The sequence below is a fragment of the Bos mutus genome, chromosome 22, assembly GCF_027580195.1.
Source record: "Bos mutus isolate GX-2022 chromosome 22, NWIPB_WYAK_1.1, whole genome shotgun sequence".
Taxonomy (NCBI): Eukaryota; Metazoa; Chordata; class Mammalia; order Artiodactyla; family Bovidae; genus Bos; species Bos mutus.
Window position 1 is genome coordinate 64,298,234 of NC_091638.1, and position 21,346 is coordinate 64,319,579.

At 53.5% G+C, this 21,346-nt stretch overlaps 1 protein-coding gene across 1 annotated transcript in view; it reads right to left on the reverse strand.

The window, feature by feature from the left end:
• Window positions 1-21,346, reverse strand: part of PPFIA1 (PTPRF interacting protein alpha 1) — a 74,869-nt gene that overhangs the window by 24,699 nt on the left and 28,824 nt on the right. Inside the window, 14 exon segments of the mRNA XM_070360425.1 lie at window positions 1,615-1,838; window positions 4,538-4,673; window positions 6,856-6,935; window positions 7,884-7,946; window positions 9,116-9,247; window positions 11,878-11,961; window positions 12,229-12,303; window positions 13,121-13,255; window positions 14,600-14,746; window positions 16,400-16,621; window positions 16,844-16,945; window positions 17,318-17,392; window positions 18,069-18,233; window positions 18,699-18,800. Coding sequence (XP_070216526.1) covers window positions 1,615-1,838; window positions 4,538-4,673; window positions 6,856-6,935; window positions 7,884-7,946; window positions 9,116-9,247; window positions 11,878-11,961; window positions 12,229-12,303; window positions 13,121-13,255; window positions 14,600-14,746; window positions 16,400-16,621; window positions 16,844-16,945; window positions 17,318-17,392; window positions 18,069-18,233; window positions 18,699-18,800 — 1,742 coding nt within the window.

Sequence of the window (21,346 nt, forward strand, 5' to 3'; positions counted from 1 at the left end):
AATTAAGATCTCAGCAAAAAGGTTCAACCTTCCCTCTTTTGAATATTGTCTAACTTAGAATAGCTTATCACTGAGCCTTACAAAGGGGCCCCTGTTCATTCACGTTTGATTTTCCTTCTTTACTCTAACATTCTGACGGGGCCTGGGCGGCGACTCTCTCCCTGTGAGGAGATACCTGAAGTTAACAACCTTTACCTTCCCTGATCTCAGGGCAGAGATGCATGTCGGCACCTCAAGTTTTTTCCACTGGGAATCAGGAACTCTGATAATCAAAACAGCAATTCACGAACAAGCTGGAGTTCCTAAACACAAGTCTCCAGACCAGATGAAGGGCTGAGTTGATCTCTTTTTTTAAAGTTGTATTTGGACAAACGCATCACTTGACTGAGTTCTCTGGATTCACGTCAATTGTGCTGCTTTAACCTACGATTCACGGTTTCTGCTCTTCTCCCCTAATGTGTTGCGGATGATTTTATACAGCAGTTTAAATACTCGATTATGCAAATAAAATGATTTTCATATTAAAATACAAGGTTCTTACAGGTTGTAACCTCTCCAGTTTCATTTCTACTTATACATCCTGAAAGTTTTTCACTGTTGATAATAAGTTGATGGACAGAATTTACCACTTACATCAAATCAACTTGTTGCATAAGGGAAAATCACTTTCACCTGACAATATGCTGTAAAAATATTAATACATAACCGTTCCATATTTCCTGTGGGGATGGGGAAGACATCTCTCTGAGTCCGTCTGTGCTCCAGCGCGGCCCACGAGCAGTCCATCCACGGCGTCAGAAGCGCAGGTGGCACCACCTGCATCTGCTGGTTGGCCACTCGTCCCCTGCCCTTCCCCCAGTGCCCCCTGCACTCGGCCGACAGGATCGGGCATCTCGGCCTGGGCTGGCATGACAAGCACCATCTGAGCAGCAGCTCTGCCAGGTCCCGCGCAGGCTCACCGGCCTGCGGCCACGCTGAACACACACTGGGGACGGGGGCACGGCTGTGTGGCACCGGGTAGGCCTCAGGGCCCCCAGCCACCTGGCTGCACCCAGACCCGAGGCCCCCTGCTCACCACGAGGCAGGCCTTTGGAGTCTACCCTGTTTTGTAAATTGTTATAACTGCCAAGGTGGCGTCTAAAGAAAACACCTTAAATACACTGATGAGAAAAACTCAAGCACATGTCCGTGGACCACTGTCCTACAACGAGCCAGTTTTCACACTGTGTTAACCTAGAAAGGAAGATGCAGATCCGAGTGGCAATCTGCCAACCCCCCAGACCCCAACTTTCTGTTCCAGGTGGCTTTTCACCAGAACGTGGGGGGCACTGAGGGATGCAGGAGGGAGCATGGGCCGCAGGGGACATTGCCTCGGCACCTCGCCCACCTTGGGGCTCAGAGTGGGTGGAGGGGCACCCCACGACCCCCCACACAGAGTGCTGCCACCACACCATGAACAGAACACCCCGGCTGACCGAGCTCTATAATCAAGGGCAATCTCGGAACCGAAAACTCTTGAAGCAGACCTGAGGTCAGTTTTCTTCCTGTGGAACACTCAGACTTCTCTGAGGACAAGACAGGCCCTCAGAGGAGCCGAGTTTCGGGCACACCCACCGGATCTCTTTGTTGATGGCATCCAGCTGCTCTTGAAGCATCATGGCCAGAGTCTGGGCATCGGCCTGCCCGCTGGGCGACAGCAGAGCGGCCGAGCTGAAGAGGGCGTCCCTGTCGCCCTCGCCGTCAGACACGTCCACGTCGCTCTCAAACGCCTGGGCCACGTTGGCCAGCACGCTGGCCTGCTGTGCGCGCTCCCAGTCCTGCTCGTTCAGCGTCTGCACCTGTGCACGAGAGGACCACAGCTCGTCAGCGACGTTCAGGGCAGCTCACGGGAATCAGGGACGGAACCCAAGTTACATGGAAGCCCTGACTGTGGATAAGCAGGCCATGCTCATGAGACACTGCCATCTCTTAAGCGAGCAGTACTCAAGAAACGGGCAGGAGGAGAATCCAGTTCTTAGACGGGCTGGTGACATTCAGGTCTTAGTGTGGACGGGAGGCAATCCTATGAGGTTATTCACAAGGATGGGCTGATGGAGTCAGAGACAAAAACCGAAAATTAAAAAAATACATCCATCAGCCAGGCTGAAGGAAAGGAAGAAAAAGACATCCTTCAGCTCCGCAGCCGCCGACCACCTCGGCGGTCATCAATGGTGAATGCAGTCCTCGCGGGTTCCCAGCCCTCTGTTTCCAGGCTGCTCTGAGCATGCACAGACAGGGGTGAGTGGGGGCTGCCGGGGGACGGGAGGGCCAGCCCCCGCGCTCTCCTCCAGGGGCGCAGGCACTTGGGCTGTCCTGGGGGACGGCCCCTCACACCGCAAGGCGGCTCTGTCATCAGGGACACACGGAGAGTGCCTGCTGGGCCCCGTGCCGCCTGCCCCCTCCCACAGCTCACACCCTTCTCTGCCTACAGGTTCACCCCCATCAGCCCGGGCAGCACGTCCTCTCCCTTCTCCTGCCTTAAAATCACACACGGGAACCAGCAGATTCCTCCTCCAGGGCTCCCTGCAGCGCCCACCGTGGGTCTCTGAGAGCTCCCCAGGAGCAGCCTCTACTGTCCCCCTCCCCGCCCAGTCTCTGCAAGCAGGCGGTGTGCCCACCCCACAGGGCAGCTCCCGGGGGCTCTGAGGACCCCACGTTAGCAAGCCTCCCCCCCACCTGCCCAGCACGTCTCTCCCTCGGCTCCAGGCCCCGCCCTCCCTGGGGCTCTTCCTGAGTCCCTTGCACCCTACTGAACCTCGGAAAGTGGGGCGCCCCCCAGCCCTACCCTTGCATCCCACCTCTCTCCACTGGAACCTGCCTGGTGACTTAATCTTGTTCATGCCTTTAAATACCATCGGCATGCCCGCAACCCCAGTCCACCTTGCGTTAAGTGAGTCCTCTCCCGGATGCAGGCTGGAACACTCAGCTGCTGACCATCACGTCCCCTGGACGGGCCCGTCCACCTCCACAGGGCGGAGGCCCAGCTCTGAGCTCCTGCCCGGCAGCCCTCCTCACCGCAGGAAACAGGCTCCGGCCTTGAGCTGCTCAGGCCTGAGCCCAGGTCCTCCCTGACGCGGCCTGCTCTCTCCCTCGTCCCCACTGGTTGACTCGACCCTTTACCTGTCTCCGAGTGGCTACTTCTCTTCCTGCCTGTGTCTCTGGTTCAAGGTCACCCTCCTGGTGTCACCTCGCCGGCCACCCTGTTCACACACGATCATCCCCCCCACCTCGGACAACTCGGGCACTCTGGTCTCCTTTCCCTGCTCATTACTGTCCTTCAGGCTGTGTGGGTTTAGAAAGGGGCCCACAAATTCTTCCATCCTCCTCCTTTCAAGAGGCAGAGGGCGCAACTCCTGCTCAGCCCGAGTGACGCAGGACTTCGCACCTCACTCTCACGAACAGAAGTGAAGGTGTGCGGCCTCGAGACCGGGGTGTGAAAGGCCCTTGGCTACACCCCGCGCTCTCGCTCTCAGAGGGTATTCCAAGGAAAGCCAGGCCTTGAAGAGGTCCACACGGCAGGGACCCGGGCCTGTCCCCAGCAGCTAGGTGAGTCCGAAAGCCTGCAATCCAGCCCCGGGGGGCCTTCCCGTGTCTGCACCCTCAGGAGGCCCTGAGTCAGGACCGCCTGTGACAACGCACAGGCACTGGGGACTGTGAGCTGCTCCCTGCGAAGTCACTAAGCTCTGCAGTGATTCGTCACGTAGCAGTGGATGAAGAACGAGCACGGATTTTAAGTCCCTGCTGGGGTCCTAGTTCCAACAATGTCTGGCCTAAACTAGCTGCCCACTGAATGTGGAAGCTCAAAACACAGAGACATGAAAAAACACACGCCATGAAGAAGGTGAAAATATGAAGATGCTTAAACCAGTCCCTTCTGAAGGAGATCAGCCCTGGGATTTCTCTGGAGGCAACGATGCTGAAGCTGAAACTCCAGTACTTTGGCCACCTCATGCGAAGAGTTGACTCATTGGAAAAGACTCTGATGCTGGGAGGGGTTGGGGGCAGGAGGAGAAGGGGACGACAGAGGATGAGATGGCTGGATGGCATCACTGACTCGATGGACGTGAGTCTGAGTGAACTCCGGGAGTTGGTGATGGACAGGGAGGCCTGGCGTGCTGCGATTCATGGGGTCGCAAAGAGTCGGACACGACTGAGCGACTGAACTGAACTGAAACTTCCAACAAGAATCTTCTCACTAAAACATGAGGCATGTGTGGATCCATTCACTCATAGGATGATTTCAAAACTGTGCTAATTAGTACTATGCCGGGCCTCACAGGAAGCCACACGTTATCAATCGGTTCTTTAAAAAAAAAAAAAAAATGCCTTAAAAGTAAACTCTGAGCCAGAAAAACAAAAATGGGAAGACGTAAAGCGATCTATCAACACTTGGTTCCAAAACCACGTCAGGACCACAGTGTGAGGGGGCAGAGGCCTCCACCCACCAGGGACGGGCCCACCAGGGACGGGCGGGGCCGGGGGGCGGGGGGGTCCTCGCCTTGGACGGCTCGTCGCGCAGCGCTGCCAGCCGGCCTTTCTGGGGGCGCCGCAGGACCGCTGCGCCGCCGAAGGAGTCTGCTGGCCCGTCAGCCACAGGGAACCTGAAGTCCGGGACGCTGCCCAGGTGTGGTCGGCTGGAACACACGGGAAAGAAGAATGATGTTAGGAGAAAAGAGAGCTCACTCTGTCAGTCAAGCCAGAGCCTGTCGATTTGGAAAATTAGCAATTTCACAGAAAAGGGGGCCCCGGGGCGGGCTCTGCCCTCCTGGCTCCAACAGCAGCAGCAGGCCGCCCGCTGCCCTGCGAATACTCAGGTCTCAGCGCCGCCAGCTGGGAAGCTCCCACGGAGAAGGCAGTGCTAAGGCGATGGTATGGCTGGCTGCCCAGCGTTCGGGGCCTCGGTCCCCCGTGGAGCCTGCCCTCAGGTCCTGGGGCGGGTCTGCACCTGCTCCACTGGCTCCTGGGCACCCGCACCCCCTCCGACCCGTGCCTGCTCTGCCCTCCATCTCCCGCATGACGTCCACGGACCACAATCACCTGTCTCCCTGGAACACTGTCTGCACCGCTCTCAGCACTTCTCACAGCGCCTCAGACAGCCCATGGCACACAGCCCTCGGACCCACAGCTCGAAGCTGAGCCGCACAGGTGTTTCCCAGGAGACGCAAGTCTGGAATCTCCCCAAGCCATACCTGCTTCCCTCCCATCTCCCCTCCCTCCTAATGGACCCGCTCCTTTCTCTGCTCAACTCCTACCGCAGCACACTTGGGAAGCAGGTGGAAGCTACAACACAGTCCTGCTTGGGACTGTGCACACTCGGGGGTCCTCTGAAGGCCACAAACGCCTCCGGGTTGGGTCACCCCCCCACCATCACCTCCCAGTCCCCTCGTGGAGTGCAGCCTCCATCGCTCTCCCCCTCCTCACCCAAGGCTCTTTCCTCTGGGAGAAGGTCTCAGAGACAAGGTGAGCAATTCCACTGGGAGGTCCTGCCAAATACACTGAGCCCGCCCTGCCCCCGAGCCAGGCTCCAGTCCCCACTACCCCGACCACCCCGCCCCCGCCCCCAAGCCAGCCTGCCCTGCCTGCAAGCCCGGCCCTGAGGCCCCACCTTTGCCGCCGAGTCACTGACCCCTCAAGAGCTGCCTCCTGGAGACACCCCTCCCTCGCCCAGCCTCTGCAGGCCCCCATCTTCAGAGCACAGTGGCCCCTCCTGCCCCGCGCCTGCCTCCTCTTCTCGTCTCTCTCTCTCACTGACACGCAGGGGACTGGTGACCAGGCTTCTCCCTCTGAACCCCTAATCGCGCAGGCCTTCGGGTCCCAGCACCAGCGCCCTCCTCGTTACCCAAAGCCCCCAGAGCAGGAGGCCGTGTCCACCTCCTCTTCCTCCACTGTCCGCACAGTCCTCCTCACACTCGCCTCGTCCACCCCGGGAGCAGGGGGTTTCCCCCTGACAGCACCAGGCCCTCACCCTGGAGGAGCTCTGTGGGCAAGGCCGGCCATGTCCCCCATCCGTCCCGCAGGGCACGTGCTCCCCTTGAACTCCACCTGCCATGGTTGCAGACACAGGGCCAGTTTCTGGCTCTGTCTTTGTTTGCAATGATATCCCTTTTCTCCAGAAGAAGGCTGGGCGGGGGCCCTGGACCGTTAGGATCCCCTAAGCACACAAATGCAGAAATACGCGTGTGGGCTCCAAACAGCCTCCTAAGTCAGGATTCAAGCAGGAGTCGACTTCCTACAGATGAATGAATGTCACCAGGTAAGCACTTTGATAACCTTTGCTAAAATTTAACTCTCACTTGTGACCATTTTCCACGAAGAAGCCAAAGAAAAATCTAAATACTTAGTAAGAATTACTGCCCCTATAACAGGAGTAAGAAAAAATCAGGATGCTCAGTAATCTGCTTGTCTCATTCATAAGCTAGGTTATTCCTCCCACTGCAGCCAACAGCAAGTCACGTCTCAGTCTCCATTCACGTAAAAAAGACTACAGGTCACTAACCTTCTGCGACTCTTCAGAAACATCAGTGCCACAGTGTGTCAGGCCCCTCAAATAAACACACCCAAACATCAACTGGTCGGTCCCCACTTCCAAACCTCTGCCTGTGGTTTTGAGTGTTGTCAATAGTGTGACCACCACTTTCCCTGGTACCAAGTTCAACCCTAAGGAACGATGCTTGTCTCTTCCCTCTCGCTGGCCACGAAGCTACAGGCTCCTTGAGGTGCGACCATGAGCAACACCCAGTCATACTGTCCACACGCCAGACGGGCCCTTATCATGCTCGACAGCGCTGAGGGGAGCTGCCCGGGGGAGCAGCCTACCCTTGGTGGAGGGGAGCCCCTCGCAGCCTCGTCTGGTCCAGTTCGGCTCTCAGGGTCTCCAGGTTTAGAATCAGCTGGTCCTACGAAACAGCAAGTGACACAGCCTGCAGCGCTTGCTTTCCGGATATAAAGTGACTTGCACCAAAATGTGCAGAACAGGTTATGTGAGTAGGTATCAACTCCCAACATTCTAATTCTGAGAAAATGTTCCCTAAGAGTCCCATAGCAAGTATAAACTCTCAGAACAATGTTAAACCTCGTAAACCATAATGAGGAGGAAGTTCCATCTCAGGTGTAGAAAAGCTTCTGGAGAAACGTGGCAAGCCATCACCAGCAATGACGTCAGAGAGAAGCTGACTTGGGGCGGGGGTTGGGGGGGCAGGACTCACTCTGTTGCCCTTGCTCCTCTCATTGCTTTAAACCATCTCCACGGAGCTCACACTCACTCCCAGGCATTCCTCACACTCATTCCTCTGCACCCCACTTCACTTCCTCACGGGTAAAACAAGTCACATGGGTCAAGCTTGCGGGCCACTCAACTCAACCCGGCAGCTCTGTGCCGTAGGCCACGGCAGTCACGTGCCTCGTGCAGCCACGGAGTGCGAGACAGGCCGGTGCAAAGCTCGGTGTGGGAATCACACAGGAGATTTCAAGACCCACGGTGAAAAACAGAACATAAAGTAGCCCGTTCGATTTTAGGATATTTTAGACTGTGTACGTGGCTCGTATTATCTTTCTGACGGACAGTACTGTCCACGTGAAAGGCTCATGCTTTGTTCAGCTTTCGAGTGAACCCGGAAAGGACTATTCAGGATTCTGACCCACACAGGATGGCCACACACTCTAAATCCACCTATAATGCAAATACATTCAACGTTCAAAACCAGAAACGCTGTACACGATGCAGCAGTGGACGAGCCGTAAAGAAAATGTAACTCGACTTCCACTAAGCATCTGCAGTAGTCCAGATGAATTCCAGCTCAATTTGGCTCTTAACAAACTTCTGAACGATTCAGACATTCAAGTACCTTGTCGTTTTGCATTTCTTCTAATTGCTTTTTCACATTTTCAACTTCCCGAAGGAGAGAATTCTGAAAAAGATACAAGGAGTGCTTTAGTATCAATTGTTACAGATGCCGCGTGGACCGCGGGGCAGCTACACTTCTGTCTGAAAGCATAAAGCCCCTCGGGATGCGTGGTGGGCCTCACGCCCAGCGTGAAGTGCTAGCACAAGGCCAGATGACAACTTTTAACACTGACTTGTACACAGACAATCTTCTTCCCGGACTGATCTTCTAGATACAAGGAGGCCAGCTCCTTGGGGTAAGTGAAACTGCTTTAAACTTGCTTTCAGCTTTTGCAGTTCAGTGATCACTCAGGAAGTTGGTGCAGGTTTCACATGCAAACTTCAAACCCAAGACAAAACTATCCCCACCTCAGGGCCGGCCCACAGGTCAGGGTGAAGTGAGGGGCCTTCCCTGTGTGGACTCTAGTGAGGTGTGTGTGTCATCTTGGGTTTTGTGGGGGAAAACGTGCCGCAGAACTTGTAGTGACCACTGGTCTCTCTCAGACAAGCGTTGCCCAAGCGCTGACCTCAGGGAAGGTGCTGGGCCTTGTCTTTAGGGCACTGGTGCAGCTGGGACAGGTTTTCACCGAACCTGAACCAGAGTGTTGCCCACTGAGCTGCTCTGATGGAGGTTCTCAGACATTTCCCAAAGCAAATGAAAAGAGAGAAGGCTGGAGTTGGAATATGAAAATGCTTTCTTTTAGCTGATTCAATCTTTTCTATCACGTTATATAAAAGCTACTGAACTAAACTTATTGATGCGGCCGCGTCGGGCCTCGGCTGCATCACGCGGGGTTCCTTTGTCGTGCTCACCCCGCGACACGCGGGATCTTAGCTCCCCAAACAGGGATCGAACCTGCATCCCTGAGCTTGCAAGGCAGACTCTCAACCACCGGACCGCCAGGAAAGCCCCAGAAATAAACTTCTAAGAAAGAAACGAAGGGGTGAGGGTGGACCTGGGCGCACGGCTATGTCTGTTCCTTTACACACTGCCTATGGATGCCATCACGCTTACTGAGTAGCGTGAAATAACTGCTACTCAGTTATTCGTACCCAATAAAGACACTCACTGTGGGGCCCTCTATGGGAACAGCTTTCCAACTCCTGTCCTGGAGATTCCCCGCGGCTCCCCCCACAAACCAGGCCGGGCCGGGTCAGACACCTCTTGGTAAAGCAGCTGCGGGGCCGGCTCACCTTATCCTCCAGAGCAGCCATTCTCTCCTTCAGATGGAGCTGAAGCCTCTCGTTTGACTCGGACAGAAGCTTATCCACGGTATCTGATAGGCGTTTATTGTGTTCTTCATTCATTTTTTCTCTCTGCCTTGCCTAAAACAGGAAAACAAAAACTCATCAACGTCAAGCACAAGCACGGTCATTATTGTAAAAGCACCGGGGAGCCGCGACGTGAGCGGCCTGTGCCCCGGTTCCCGAGGCGGTCCCCTCCCAAGGCCACCTCTGGTGGGCTCGAGCATCACCAGAGCAGACAGGCAGGTGCAGAGGGAGGCAGGGACTTCACTGGTCAAAGGTCACTCCCAACGCTTCTGTTTGGCAGAGCACCTGGGGACCTTACTGTCACCAGCCATTACCTGTCGGAGGGGCTTGGGCTTGGGGAGCAAGCAGATTTACACTCAGAATCAAGCAGACTTTAAAGGGGATCAGCTTACACACATGTTGGTGGAGGAATTTCCCAATATGTAAACAGAAGCCTGAGTCTGGATTAAGGGGGTGAAATGAATTCAATTTATAAAGCAAAAGGTGAGAAAATTCATTTTGGAAAAAGGAGAGTGGAGATAGACTTTCACGTTTCTTTACTTCCGACATCACTTGACTTCTTTGTAATGATTGCTGTTGTTCAGTCGCTCAGTCGTGTCTCAGTCTTTGTGACTCCATGGACTGCAGCATGCCAGGCTTCCCTGCCCTTCACTACTCCCCAGAGGTTGCTCAGACTCACATCCACTGAGTCGGTGATGCCATCCAACCATCTCATCCTCTGTCGTACCTTCTCCTGCCCTCAATCTTTCCCAGCATCAGGGTCTTTTCCAGTGAGTCAGTTCTTCGCATCAGGTATTGGAAAAAATATTGGCCAAAGTATTGGAGCTTCAGCTTTAGCATCAGTCCTTCCAATGAATATTCAGGACTGATTTCCTTTAGGATTGATTGGTTTGATCTCCATGAAGTCCAGGGGACTCTCAAGAGTCTTCTCCGATACCGCAGTTCAAAAGCATCAATTCTTTGGCACTCAGCCTTCTTTATGGTCCAACTCTCACATCCACACATGACTACTGGAAAAACCATAGCTTTAACTAGGTGGACCTTTGACGGCAAAGTCATGTCTCTGCTTTTCAACACGCTGTCTAGGTTGGTCACAGCTTTTCTTCCAACGATAATTCATATTCAGTTCAGTTCAGTTGCTCAGTCTTGTCTGACTGTGTAACCCCATGCACTGCAGCATGCCAGGCTTCCCTGCCCATCACCAACTCCCAGAACTTGCTCAAATTCATGTCCATTGAGTCGGTGATGCCATGCAACCATCTCATCCTCTGTCATCCACTCTCTTCCTGCCTTCAATCTTTCCCAGCTATGATGATTCATATTAAAAAACTAGAAGTAATTACCTCAAGCAATTTTTAAATGTGAAAACAAAGTGGGCAAGTCTGTATTTTATAAAATGAACATCAATTTCATGGTTTGAAAAAAAGCTGTTTTGGGACCTACTGTATAAAAAAAAAAAATGGAGAGAAGACAAAAGAATGATATGTTTGAGACTGGCCCTGTGTTGGAAATGGCTGAAGCTAACTGATAGGTCACGGGTATTTATTATACTACTCCTTCCACTTTTGGGCGTGTTTGAAGTTTTCCATCATAACAAATTAAAAAACATATTATTTTCTGTTAAAACAGAGCCTTCTCCAACAACACAATTCAAAAGCATCAGTTCTTCAGCATTCAGTCTTCTTTATGGTCCAACTCTCACATCCGTATAGGACTACTGTAAAAAAAAGATAGCTTTGACTATATGGACCTTGGTCAGCAAAGTGATGTTTCTACTTTTTAATATGCTGTCTAGGTTTGTTATAGCTTTCCAAGGAGCAAGCATTTTTTAATCTCATGGCTGCAGTCACTGTCTGCAGTGATTTTTGAGCTCAAGAAAATAAAACCTGTCACAGATTCCACATTAAGGCATCGGCATTCAAATACTTTTAAAGCAAAATAAAAGTTGACTTTGAATTGGCTTAGTCATAAAGAGCATCCCGGTCTCAACAGCCTCGAGCAGCAGTTCTGAAAGTAAGGAAGAGCACCCCTGATCGGGAGACGTTGAGCTCTCTGCCGAGGCGGGGAGGGCACCTCATCGCGGGTCTCATGATGGAGTCAGAACCACTGCCCCCTGGGAGCCCGCCTCTGAGGCTCTGCAGGCCAGGCCCAAGAACACAGGTGTGGTGGGGACAGCACCGACGCCTGAGGCTGGACCTGGGACGGCCTTCCATTTCCTGGATGGTCCACATCGCCGTGTGGCCAGCCCCTCCGGGAAACCTCTCTCAGGATCGGTGACGCGAGCCCCCATGGTCACCCTTCCCTGACGCGCCTTCTGTCGCAGCGCAGCTACAGTTCTCCTCCTGCCCAGGAGGAGCCTCCTCTGAGGCAAGCAGGCTGCACACATGGGTGCCATGCCTGCAGCTTCATGGGCCCCGGACTGGCACCTCAGGTTTGTCTGAGAGGCACTCTAAAGGCCACCTGTACCCTGAGAAGCTCCCCCGACTGGCTGCTCAGAGCAACAAGCAGCCTCCTTGGATGTGGGGGTCCCCTGGCCCCTGCCCACCGCCTATGGGCGACCACCTCTGGCCCTGCTCCTGAGGAGGCGGGTGCCCGGGTCAGCAGATGGGGCCACACACGCACACACTCGACGGCAGAGAAAGGTGGTGCCGGCCCAGACGCAGCCTCCCCGCCAGCACACGCACCCGCTGCAGCTCCTGGTTCTTCTCCTCCAGCTGGGCCTCCATCTGCCGCAGCCTCTCCTCGATGTTGCCGTGTCTCTCTTCCGCCTGTCGGCCAAGAACAGGGTCAGTCCCGCTCGCAGCGCCCCGTCCTGACGGCACGTGGGCTGTGACCACAGGGGCGGCAAGCGGGCCATGCTCTATGCGGACCACGGGCCCCGGGTTCGCGGGAGGCACGCCCGCACGCCTGCTCACGCCGCCTGTGTGGCTTTGCGTGTGACACGTGGGCGACGGAAGGACTGCGTGTGGCGAGCCACGAGCCAGCGCGGGCAGCAGGCAGCGGCAAGCGCGGGACGCGCGAGGCACACGTTCTACCTTCCTAAGCTGGGAGGTAAGTTCGAACAGTTTAGCCTCCTTAGTGGCAGAGCTTCCGGAAGACAAAAGGTCCGACTACAAGGCCGACCGGGGACGGACAGCAGAGATGCCGGGGGAAAGGAGAAACCAAGCCTTGAGAGGAAGATCACAGGCAGCAGGGCGCCCCCTGGCGGCTGTTAGTGACCCTGCTCTGGGAGGGTCTGCGAGCACCCGACACGCCGGCCGGCCGCCCGCGACCGGAGGGCCCCTCAGCCGCTCACTGAGCTCTGCGCAACGCTCCCAACAGCCGCGCCAGCACGGGCCCTGCCCGACTCTCCATGCCCAGCCAGTGCCCACCGGCAGCGCGGGGCAACACCTTTCCCGCCAGAAGAACAGGGTGGCTGGCTGGCTGGCAGTGGGGATGACGCCCCCCACAGTGCCACATCCCCGGGAGGCAGCCTCTCACCCGCAGGCTCCCGGGGACGGCGAGCTGGGAGTGGGGCCCCAAGACTTAAGAGTCTCCTAAACGAGAATGGGATTTTCCTGGGTCTGCGAAGAACTATCCTGCTAAGGTTTTGAGTTGCTGACTGACTGAACTCTGAGCAGCAGTGACTCGGAGCTGAAGCGTCCTGGAGACACACAGAACACGGGACAAAACGGAGGGAGATTAACGCAGGGATGACACAGAAGCAGGGGCTGTCGGACACTCCGGGAGTGCTCCCATCTCAGACGGGCAGCACGACCCCTGCGTCTGTGCTCCTGCCTGGACTGAGCAGCTGGGGCAGGGGCACAGTGGCACAGCATGGGAGCAGGCCCTCCCCGCACCCACCCCCAGCCCCACGGACCCAGAGCAGCCCCTTGGAGAGCACGGCCACCTCTGCGCACACCCGGCCCTGCAGACCCAGAGCAGCACCTTGGAGAGCGCAGCCACCCTCTGCGCCAGCTCGGCCTCCACCTCGGGCAGCGTCTCCGCCCTCCGCAGCGTCTGCTGCAGCTTCTGCTCCGCCAGCTCCAGGCGCTCCTGCAACTGCCGGTTTTTATCCTCTGTCTACAAAGGGAGAGCAGAGTCGCTGAGACAAAACCCGAACGCACGTGTCTACTGGATTAGCTCTGCTTCGGCAGCTGTGTCACGGTAAATCTTCTCTCAGTGTTCCTGGGCTTAGTCTCATTGGGCAGAATACCTCCCGCCAGAGTATTTGCTTTTCCTAAACGTCCCCAAAAAAGTCTTTTTAAAAAAAAAAAGTTCTTGTATATTAAAGATCAGTTTCCTATAGAAGCTTATTCATTCTTGTTGACAAGGGAAGAAGGGTTCAGTACTGACCCTTCTTAAAACGTCACCAGAATCATCATTTGAAGGGAACCCTACTGACCACAGATGGCCACGGGCATGTGAGCCAAAATACGGCTTTCATCTCCTCTGAAATACAGACCTGCTAAGAGTGTGCCTGGTGAAATGCCAGTCAACTGATACTTGTGAACGCGTGATTATTCTTTTAAAAGATCTTATTAGTCTGAAAAACTTTCAACGTAGAAAATTTAGACAGATTCTTTTTTAAAAAAGAAAAAAAAATTAAATTATCTATAAACTCAGGTTCCTGAGAGGTTAACATTTGTTTCTAAGCAGCTTTCTTATTTCTTCTGTGTGTGTTACTATTCTATGTACATACACAAACAATACGACATGCTTTAAAACCCTCAGAAAACAACAGCATATGGTATAGGGTATTTTCTGATCTGCCTTTTACAGCCATTACTTTGTATATCATAATGCTCTTAATTAGCATTCCACATCATAAATTTCAATGGCTTTCTAGTATTTTATTTTTGTGTTGGGGCCAATGATACCCTTTGCAACGCACCAGACCGACTCACTTTGCTTTAAAAGCCAGATTTGGTTCTCCTGGTTAAGTCCTGATTATCTGAGACCACACAGGAACAGGAGCAAGTAAGGCTCACCAAACCACAGGAGGTGCACACCCTAATCAGACCGGAGCTCTAACCCTGCCTTTTGTCACAGTGACCCCAGTTTCCAGCAGGCAGCCAGCTGCTATGAAGTTCCCTGCCGCTCTCTGCTCTTTCAGTAAAAACACTAATAAGCCAACCGATTCACGTTCAAGTAGAACAAAAGAGTCAGGAGTGGAATTCCACAAAACGGTTAAACCAAGTCCCAAATAATTCAAACCTGTAAGTTGCAGTCACCCCCAATTTTTAAAAACTGTATTTCATTCCAGTACAGCTGATTTACCATGATGTACATCCACACTTTTCAACACAGTATTTTAGGGTCATAAGAACGTCACACTGGGACTTGATTCCCGACGTGGGAACCTCGTGAAAAGGTCTTTAGCTTCCTCGGTGATGCACCGCTACAGAAGTCAGACACAGTCAGTACCTGTCGATGCATAGAATCCTTATTTGCGATTTCATTTTCAAGTTTATCATTGAGGTCATGCACAGAGGTGGCTTCGCGCTGTGCAGCGAGGTAGCGTTTCTCAAGGGTAGTGATTCTCTCCTCCATGTCCTCCTTCTGGGCCATGGCCTACACCGGGCATTGCAGAGGAGAAAGGTAAGTCGTTATCACGGAACGCTCGGACACACTTAAGAGTAAAAAAGCTGGGCTAAATCCTAACTTTCAAATCAAACATAAAGTTAGTGTCCTCAAGACTAAAGTCCTAGACGTGGCAATTTTCCCTGATGTGAGCAAAAACGCGCCTACCTCAAAGGTCTCATCTGCCACGATTGGCACCCACCTGTCTTAACGTTCTGTCTGGCCACTCAGTTTACCAAGCTTCTTTTCTACATAATAAACCCAAACAGCAAACCAAAAGTATACTAAACTACCCTATTATTCCAAGAATTCCAGGAGGGAAGGTATCTGGCATGAAGTCAGGACCTCTGTCTGCTACACCATACAGGTGGCCTTGACCCAGAATAGGGAGGGACCTTCAACAGATCCAACGGGGAGCTCTGAGGCTCGTTTCCTCGAGTAAAAGTTGGAAAAATCTCATGCAATTTCCCCAGAATTAAAGCAAGAGTATTAACGAGAGGAAAGAGGGGTCAGAGTGAGACACAGGTGGAAGCAGCCTTCTCAAGCCGCACTCTCTGAGGCGGAGTTACACCAGGTGTACGAAGCGCTCAGGCCAGGGCCAGGACTTGCTGGGGCGCGACTCCTGTCCGCCGCTCAGAGCCCACTTCAGGTCCCTCCGTAGTTACTAAGTAACCAATGTTGGCAAAGTCTGAACATTAAAACCGAAAGGTCTTAAAAAGACTTTTTCCAGAATTCTCTATGTATTAAACTCTGCCACCTAATCTCCTCCTGTTGCCAAAGAGTAGTGTGAATAGGTTATACAAACACGTGCACATATTCCTGTTCTGAGTTCTCACACAGCATCACTCACACCAAGCTACTAAACAAGTCCGCCTGCTGTACCACGTGTTGGAGGGGTCTCTCTGAGACCGTCTCACGGGGGAGGGGGGCAGGGTGGGCGCTGTCTGTCTGTGTACAAAGGAGAGGCGAGGTGAGGCTCACAGCGGGAGGCCTGAGCCCCCAGCAGTCTTTTGTTTTCACAGTGACCGCTAGGTAGCTTCTCATAACTCATGACACCCGCAGACATGACCTCCAGGAACACCATGATTCCACATGGTCACACAGCTCGGGCCTGAGGGTCTGAGGGTGGGGAGTAACACATACTCACTGCTGATAGCACGCGTAAAATCAGCCCTACTGTACAGCACAGGGAGCGCTACTCCGTGCTCTGTGGTGAAGCAAATGGGTAGGAAATCCAAAAAAGAGGAACACACGTGTGTGTGTGCATACACACACACACTGCTGATTCACTTTGCTGTACAGCAGAAACTGACACAGCAGTGTAAACCAACTACATGCCAATAAATGAATGAATGGATGAATGAATTTTTAAAAAAGGAACACCTGGGCCCCTAGAACTGGTACAAGCACGGAGTCCACAGCCCGGGTGCAGCACAGCGCCAAGGCCACCCTCATGTCGCTCCACCGCCAACGGACCAGGCCTCTTCTGCCCCAGAGCCCACGACGCAGAGGCAGGGAGGCAGCCGGCCGCGGTCCCGCCGGTGCTCTGCTCTTGCTCACGCAGCCACCGCAAGGCTGAGATCACCGGGAGAACAAGGGACCCACATTCCACCGCAGGACAACGGACACGGCTGCTGCACTCACTTCGCGGACGTCCCGCTGCAGTTTCGTGTTCACTTCCTCCGACTTGATGAGGTCCTTCCTGGCCGTGTCCAGGTCCTCCTCCAGCTCCGTCACGTGGGCAGAGAGGGCTGCCAGGCGCTCCTTCATCTGGCTCTGCTCCCGCGACTGCTTGTCGATGACTTCCTGGAGCTCCATCACCTTGGCCAGGTCTTCCTCGTGGCTCAGAGAGCCGTCGGAGGATCTCTAAGGGGGAAAGGAAGCCTTAGGCGGCCGTGTTTCGGGAGGGAGGAAACACAGCACTTCCGGGCAATTGGTGAGGTCAACACTGCCTTCTGCACTCTAGGAGCTCACACGACCCTCACGGCTGCTCAGACCTACATGGTGCATTGGTGAGAGGTCCCAACAGCCCCACACAGACTGGACGGTAAGACGAGAACCAGACAGAGCGCGAGACCGAGGACTTGCCTTTCCATTGGCGCTCGGCGCGCTTTCCTGCTCGTGATTTACATCAAGCACCCCGTCCGTTAGTACCTTTTTCTGGTTATTCTGCTCTTTAAGAATCATCAGCTGAAACCAAAAAATTGAAGGAGAGTAAAGAAATAAGTAAACACAGCAAAACTCTACTTGGAAAAACTCAAGTCTAAACTGAAAACACAACATAAAAAGAAAATATGTGGTGATGCTATCCATGCCAAATAGAGTCAGGTGATTAGAGTCAGAATTTGTCTTCTCCTGGACAAAGGGGTACTTAAGAGATCCTGCAGCTCTGAGCCACAGTCTAGTTTACTAGTCATTAAAATAACCCAGGTGGGCGGGTCCTCAGTCAGAAAGATAAGTAACATGTGATGCCCACCACTACGGCCTTCATTCTTTCTTATAATGAAGGGATAAAAGTGACAAACCCTTAACTGAACTTACACGAAGACTGACGAGGCTCACCTCTTTGTGTGTGGTGCCCAGTTCTTCTTCTAACAAACTACACCTTTCGAGCGCTACTCGCAATCGCTCTCTCACCTGAAATGAAAGGGGCCGAGTCACTGAGTTGCCGTGTGTGTGCACGTCAGTGCACTTCTCACCGTACACTCACCCCGATACACGCTACTGCCACAGAGCACCTTTAACGTCTCTCATTGATCTTAACGTCAAGAAAACCTGCTTGTTAACAGCTTTCAATTCTAAGTTTGAGAGAACAAAATGTTATCCTAAATTAATTTTATTACCCAGCTTTTAACTGCAAATTCATATACAGAATATAATAAATCTTGAAATATTTATGCCAACGAATACTTTTTAACTGGGGGCTTCCCAGGTGGCTCAGTGGTAAAGAATCCGCCTGCCAATACAAGAGGTCAGGTTCAATTCCTGGGTCAGGCAGGTCCCCGGAGTAGAAGATGGCCACCCACTCCACTGTCTTTGCCTGGGAAGTCCCGTGGAGAGAGGAGAGTGGTGGGCTACAGTCCACAGGGTCGCAAAGACTCGGACATGACCGAGCATGTACGCAGGCAACGCTTTTTAACCAAATAAAACTCTGACTTCTTACAGAAAAAACTATTTACAAGAATACAAGACGCTCAACTTGTTACACAAACAAGTGAGCTAGTTTTCAAGTCGACTAGTTACACAAACACGTGCGTCGTTCACCTAACAACGAAGCAAGTGTACAGATCCAGGAGGGCCAGGTGGCTGGTACCTTCTCGTCCAGGGCCTTGTGGTGCTCGAACAGCGACTTGAGCGCCTTGAGCACCTCCACCTCGCTGGACACACCGGCCGGGGACTGTGCCTGCCGCTTGACCACCGTCATCCGCAGGGACCGCTCGTGCCGGGAGACCAGGCACTCCAGGTGCTCCAGCAGCAGCTGCAGGGCGGGGCCAGAGCAGCACCTTCAGCCTCACACTTGAATTCGGGGCCGATAACTCCTCTCAGCCTCACGCTAAGACCAAAACTGTGCTAAGGCATGTCGGAATCCCGCCAGTTCAGTCTAAAGTTAGACTGGACTTCCCTGGTGGCCCAGTAGTTAAGACTCCACACTTCTGCAGGGGTCATGGGTTTAATCCCCACTTGGGGAACTAAGATCCCACACAAAGTGAAGCGTGGACAAAAATGTTAAGAGAAACCCCCCTCAAATGTACTAAAATTACATTAGCTCTCATCATAAATTTGAAGCAAGGTATGAGAACCCTGAACTGATCCTCCCCGGGCCACTCAGTGGGAAAATGTGGAAAATGGGTTGAAAACCAGACAGAGTTTAAAGACAGCAACATGGAGTCCAGTGGTGACCCCCGCAGGGCGAATGTCAACACATGAGAATCCCCCTACTGACCCTGGTGTTGTTCCTTTCTGCTTTCAGCTCAGCGATTTCTTCTTCTCTTTCAAGAAGCTGCTCCCTGCATACATTTAGTTCTTTAGTAAGTGCTGCAAACTCCTAGAAAACAGTTAAATGAGTAAGTAACTAAATGTAAATACAAATTAAAAAAGAGAGTGAGAATCTGAAGACTGACCCTGTCAAGCTTCTCCAGGCTCCACACAAAGGATCTCCCTGCCCCTCCAGAGAAGAGGGGGTCCACTGACCCCTCGACCACACAGACCACTACTACTCAGACCGGCCTTCAGCCTCCACCTCAACCTGGCAGGCCCATAGCCTGCCTTCTCCAGACCCAGGGAAGTCTGAGATACTTTCCTAAACATAAATCCTAAAAACAAAGTAGATAAAGAGATTCTTAAACGACACACAGACAAGTGACCTGGAACCTCTGGGGAGAGTGAAGAAAAAAGGGAAGGTCTACAAGGCCACCAGGCTTTGGAGTGTTCCTCTGGGAAAAAGGCTGATGGCACCCCAAGCCACCTGTTAGCCTGACTCCACTGAAGTCACCCATTCAATCAACTGGTTAAAATGTTCAATTCATGTTACACGTATTTTATCACAATTTGCGCGTGTGTGCAGGCACACACACAGAACTCTCTGGAGACAAGGTGGCTTCTAAGAGCATGGATCAGCGACAGAACGTGAACAGCCCTTCACGCCAGGATTTCAGTGCAGACCAGCAAACACAAAGCTCCAGTCCGGCTGGGGAGAAGCAATCCAGCGTGTCCTCACACCGGACAGACTGCCCACATGGCACGGGCACTGGGCATCATGGCTGGGAAGCGGGCAGGGAGGGGAGCCACAGGGACTGGGTCTCCTCTCCACGGCCCCCCAGGAGCGAGGGAAGGAGGCAGGCGCTGTTCTCCGAGGGGGGGATGTCTATGGGAAGAGCAGGCTTTGGAGGGAGCGCTAACCGTCCAGTTTCAGACAAGCTTAATCTGAGACGTACTCAGGCCTTCAAGCGGCAGTGTCAAGTCCAGAGCCTCCCAGTCTGGAGTCCTAGGGGACACAGGCCAAGATGAGACAGAGCAGCGAGGTGCTGAGTGCGGGCGAGAAGAGCCGAGGTTTGAGCCCAGCGAGAAGTCACTGCTGGGTGGCTGGGAAGTGAGAGGTGCCAGCCAGGGAGGCTGGGGGAGGCCAGGAGGGAAGGGGACCATCTCGGGCGTCAGGAACCCTGGGAGGAGCAGCCACAGTCAACGGGTACCGGGAGAAGGAGTCGCTTACTGGTCAGTAGAGGGTCTGCTGAAGTGGAGGCCAATGGTGGCCAGGACCACAGCAGGTCAGAAGCCCTGGCAGGGTCGAAAGCCCAGTGGACAGAGGATGGGGGTGCAGGGAGCACAGGCTTGCTCTCGTGACGGACTCTGCAGTCAAGCGCTGAAGGCAATCGGGCAACTGTTTCAGGAGACGCAGGGTCAGGAGAGCCCTCTTAGAGGATACGCTGGGGCTCGCAGGCTGATGGCAGGGGTCCGGGGCAGGGTGGGAGCTGAGCGGGCAGAGGGCACCTTTCCCGGGCACACAGCTCACCCACGGTCAGCAGACAGGCGGTCAGATGCATGGGCCCAGATCCAGATGAACAGTGAGCTGGTGGGGGGGCTTTCTGGAAGTCCTCGTTTAATCTCTTCCAATTTCACTGAGAAAACAGATGCCTCTGCACTGAGCGGCAGGGCGGGTGAGACACACCGGGGAGGGCAGGGAGCGGCCGGGACGCCCGGACCGTGGCCGTGGGCCTCTGAGTAGACCGCAGGCCGCGTGGACGGGGACTGCCGACAGGAGCAGGTTTCCGCGGGTGAGAGAGGCGTGCGGGTGGGACAGGCGGAAGAGGCCGCGATGCTGCTGGACCGCGCGCGTTCCCGCGGGGGAAGACAACAGGGGAGCCGCGAAGGGCGAGGGGCCAGGCGTCGTGGGGGGCGCGGCCAGCAGGCCCGGGAGGCAGGCCGCTGCTGCTGTCCGCCCCGCTTCCAGTGAAGAGACCCTTCTCCACATTCCCGCCAGCTCCCTTTCCTTAACCCGTTCATCACCAGGCACGAGCCTGTATCTTTTACACACACAGTTTCCTTAAGTTTCTCCTAATGGCACCAAACTGTCTTCACTCACCTATGAAGAGACTATTTAACTCCCGTCGTTTTGGCTAAATACAAGCGCTTCTTACAACGAATCCAACGGTTAAACCATTCTGTGAAATACCGCTTCTTACAACGAATCCAACGGTTAAACCATTCTGTGAAATACCGCTTCTTACAACGAATCCAACGGTTAAACCATTCTGTGAAATACCGCTTCTTACAACGAATCCAACGGTTAAACCATTCTGTGAAATACCGCTTCCAACGGTTAAAAACCATTCGAAATCCAACGGTTAAAAACATTCTGTGAAATACCGCTTACAAATCCAAAAAACATTCGGTTAAAACCATTCTGTGAAAACGGTAAAACATTCTGTGAAATACCGCTTATCCCAACGGTTAAAACATTCTGTGAAATACAACGCCATTCTGTGAAATACAACGAATCCAACGGTTAAACCATTCTGTGAAACACCGCTTCTTACAACGAATCCAACGGTTAAAACCATTCTGTGAAATACCGCTTCTTACAACGAATCCAAC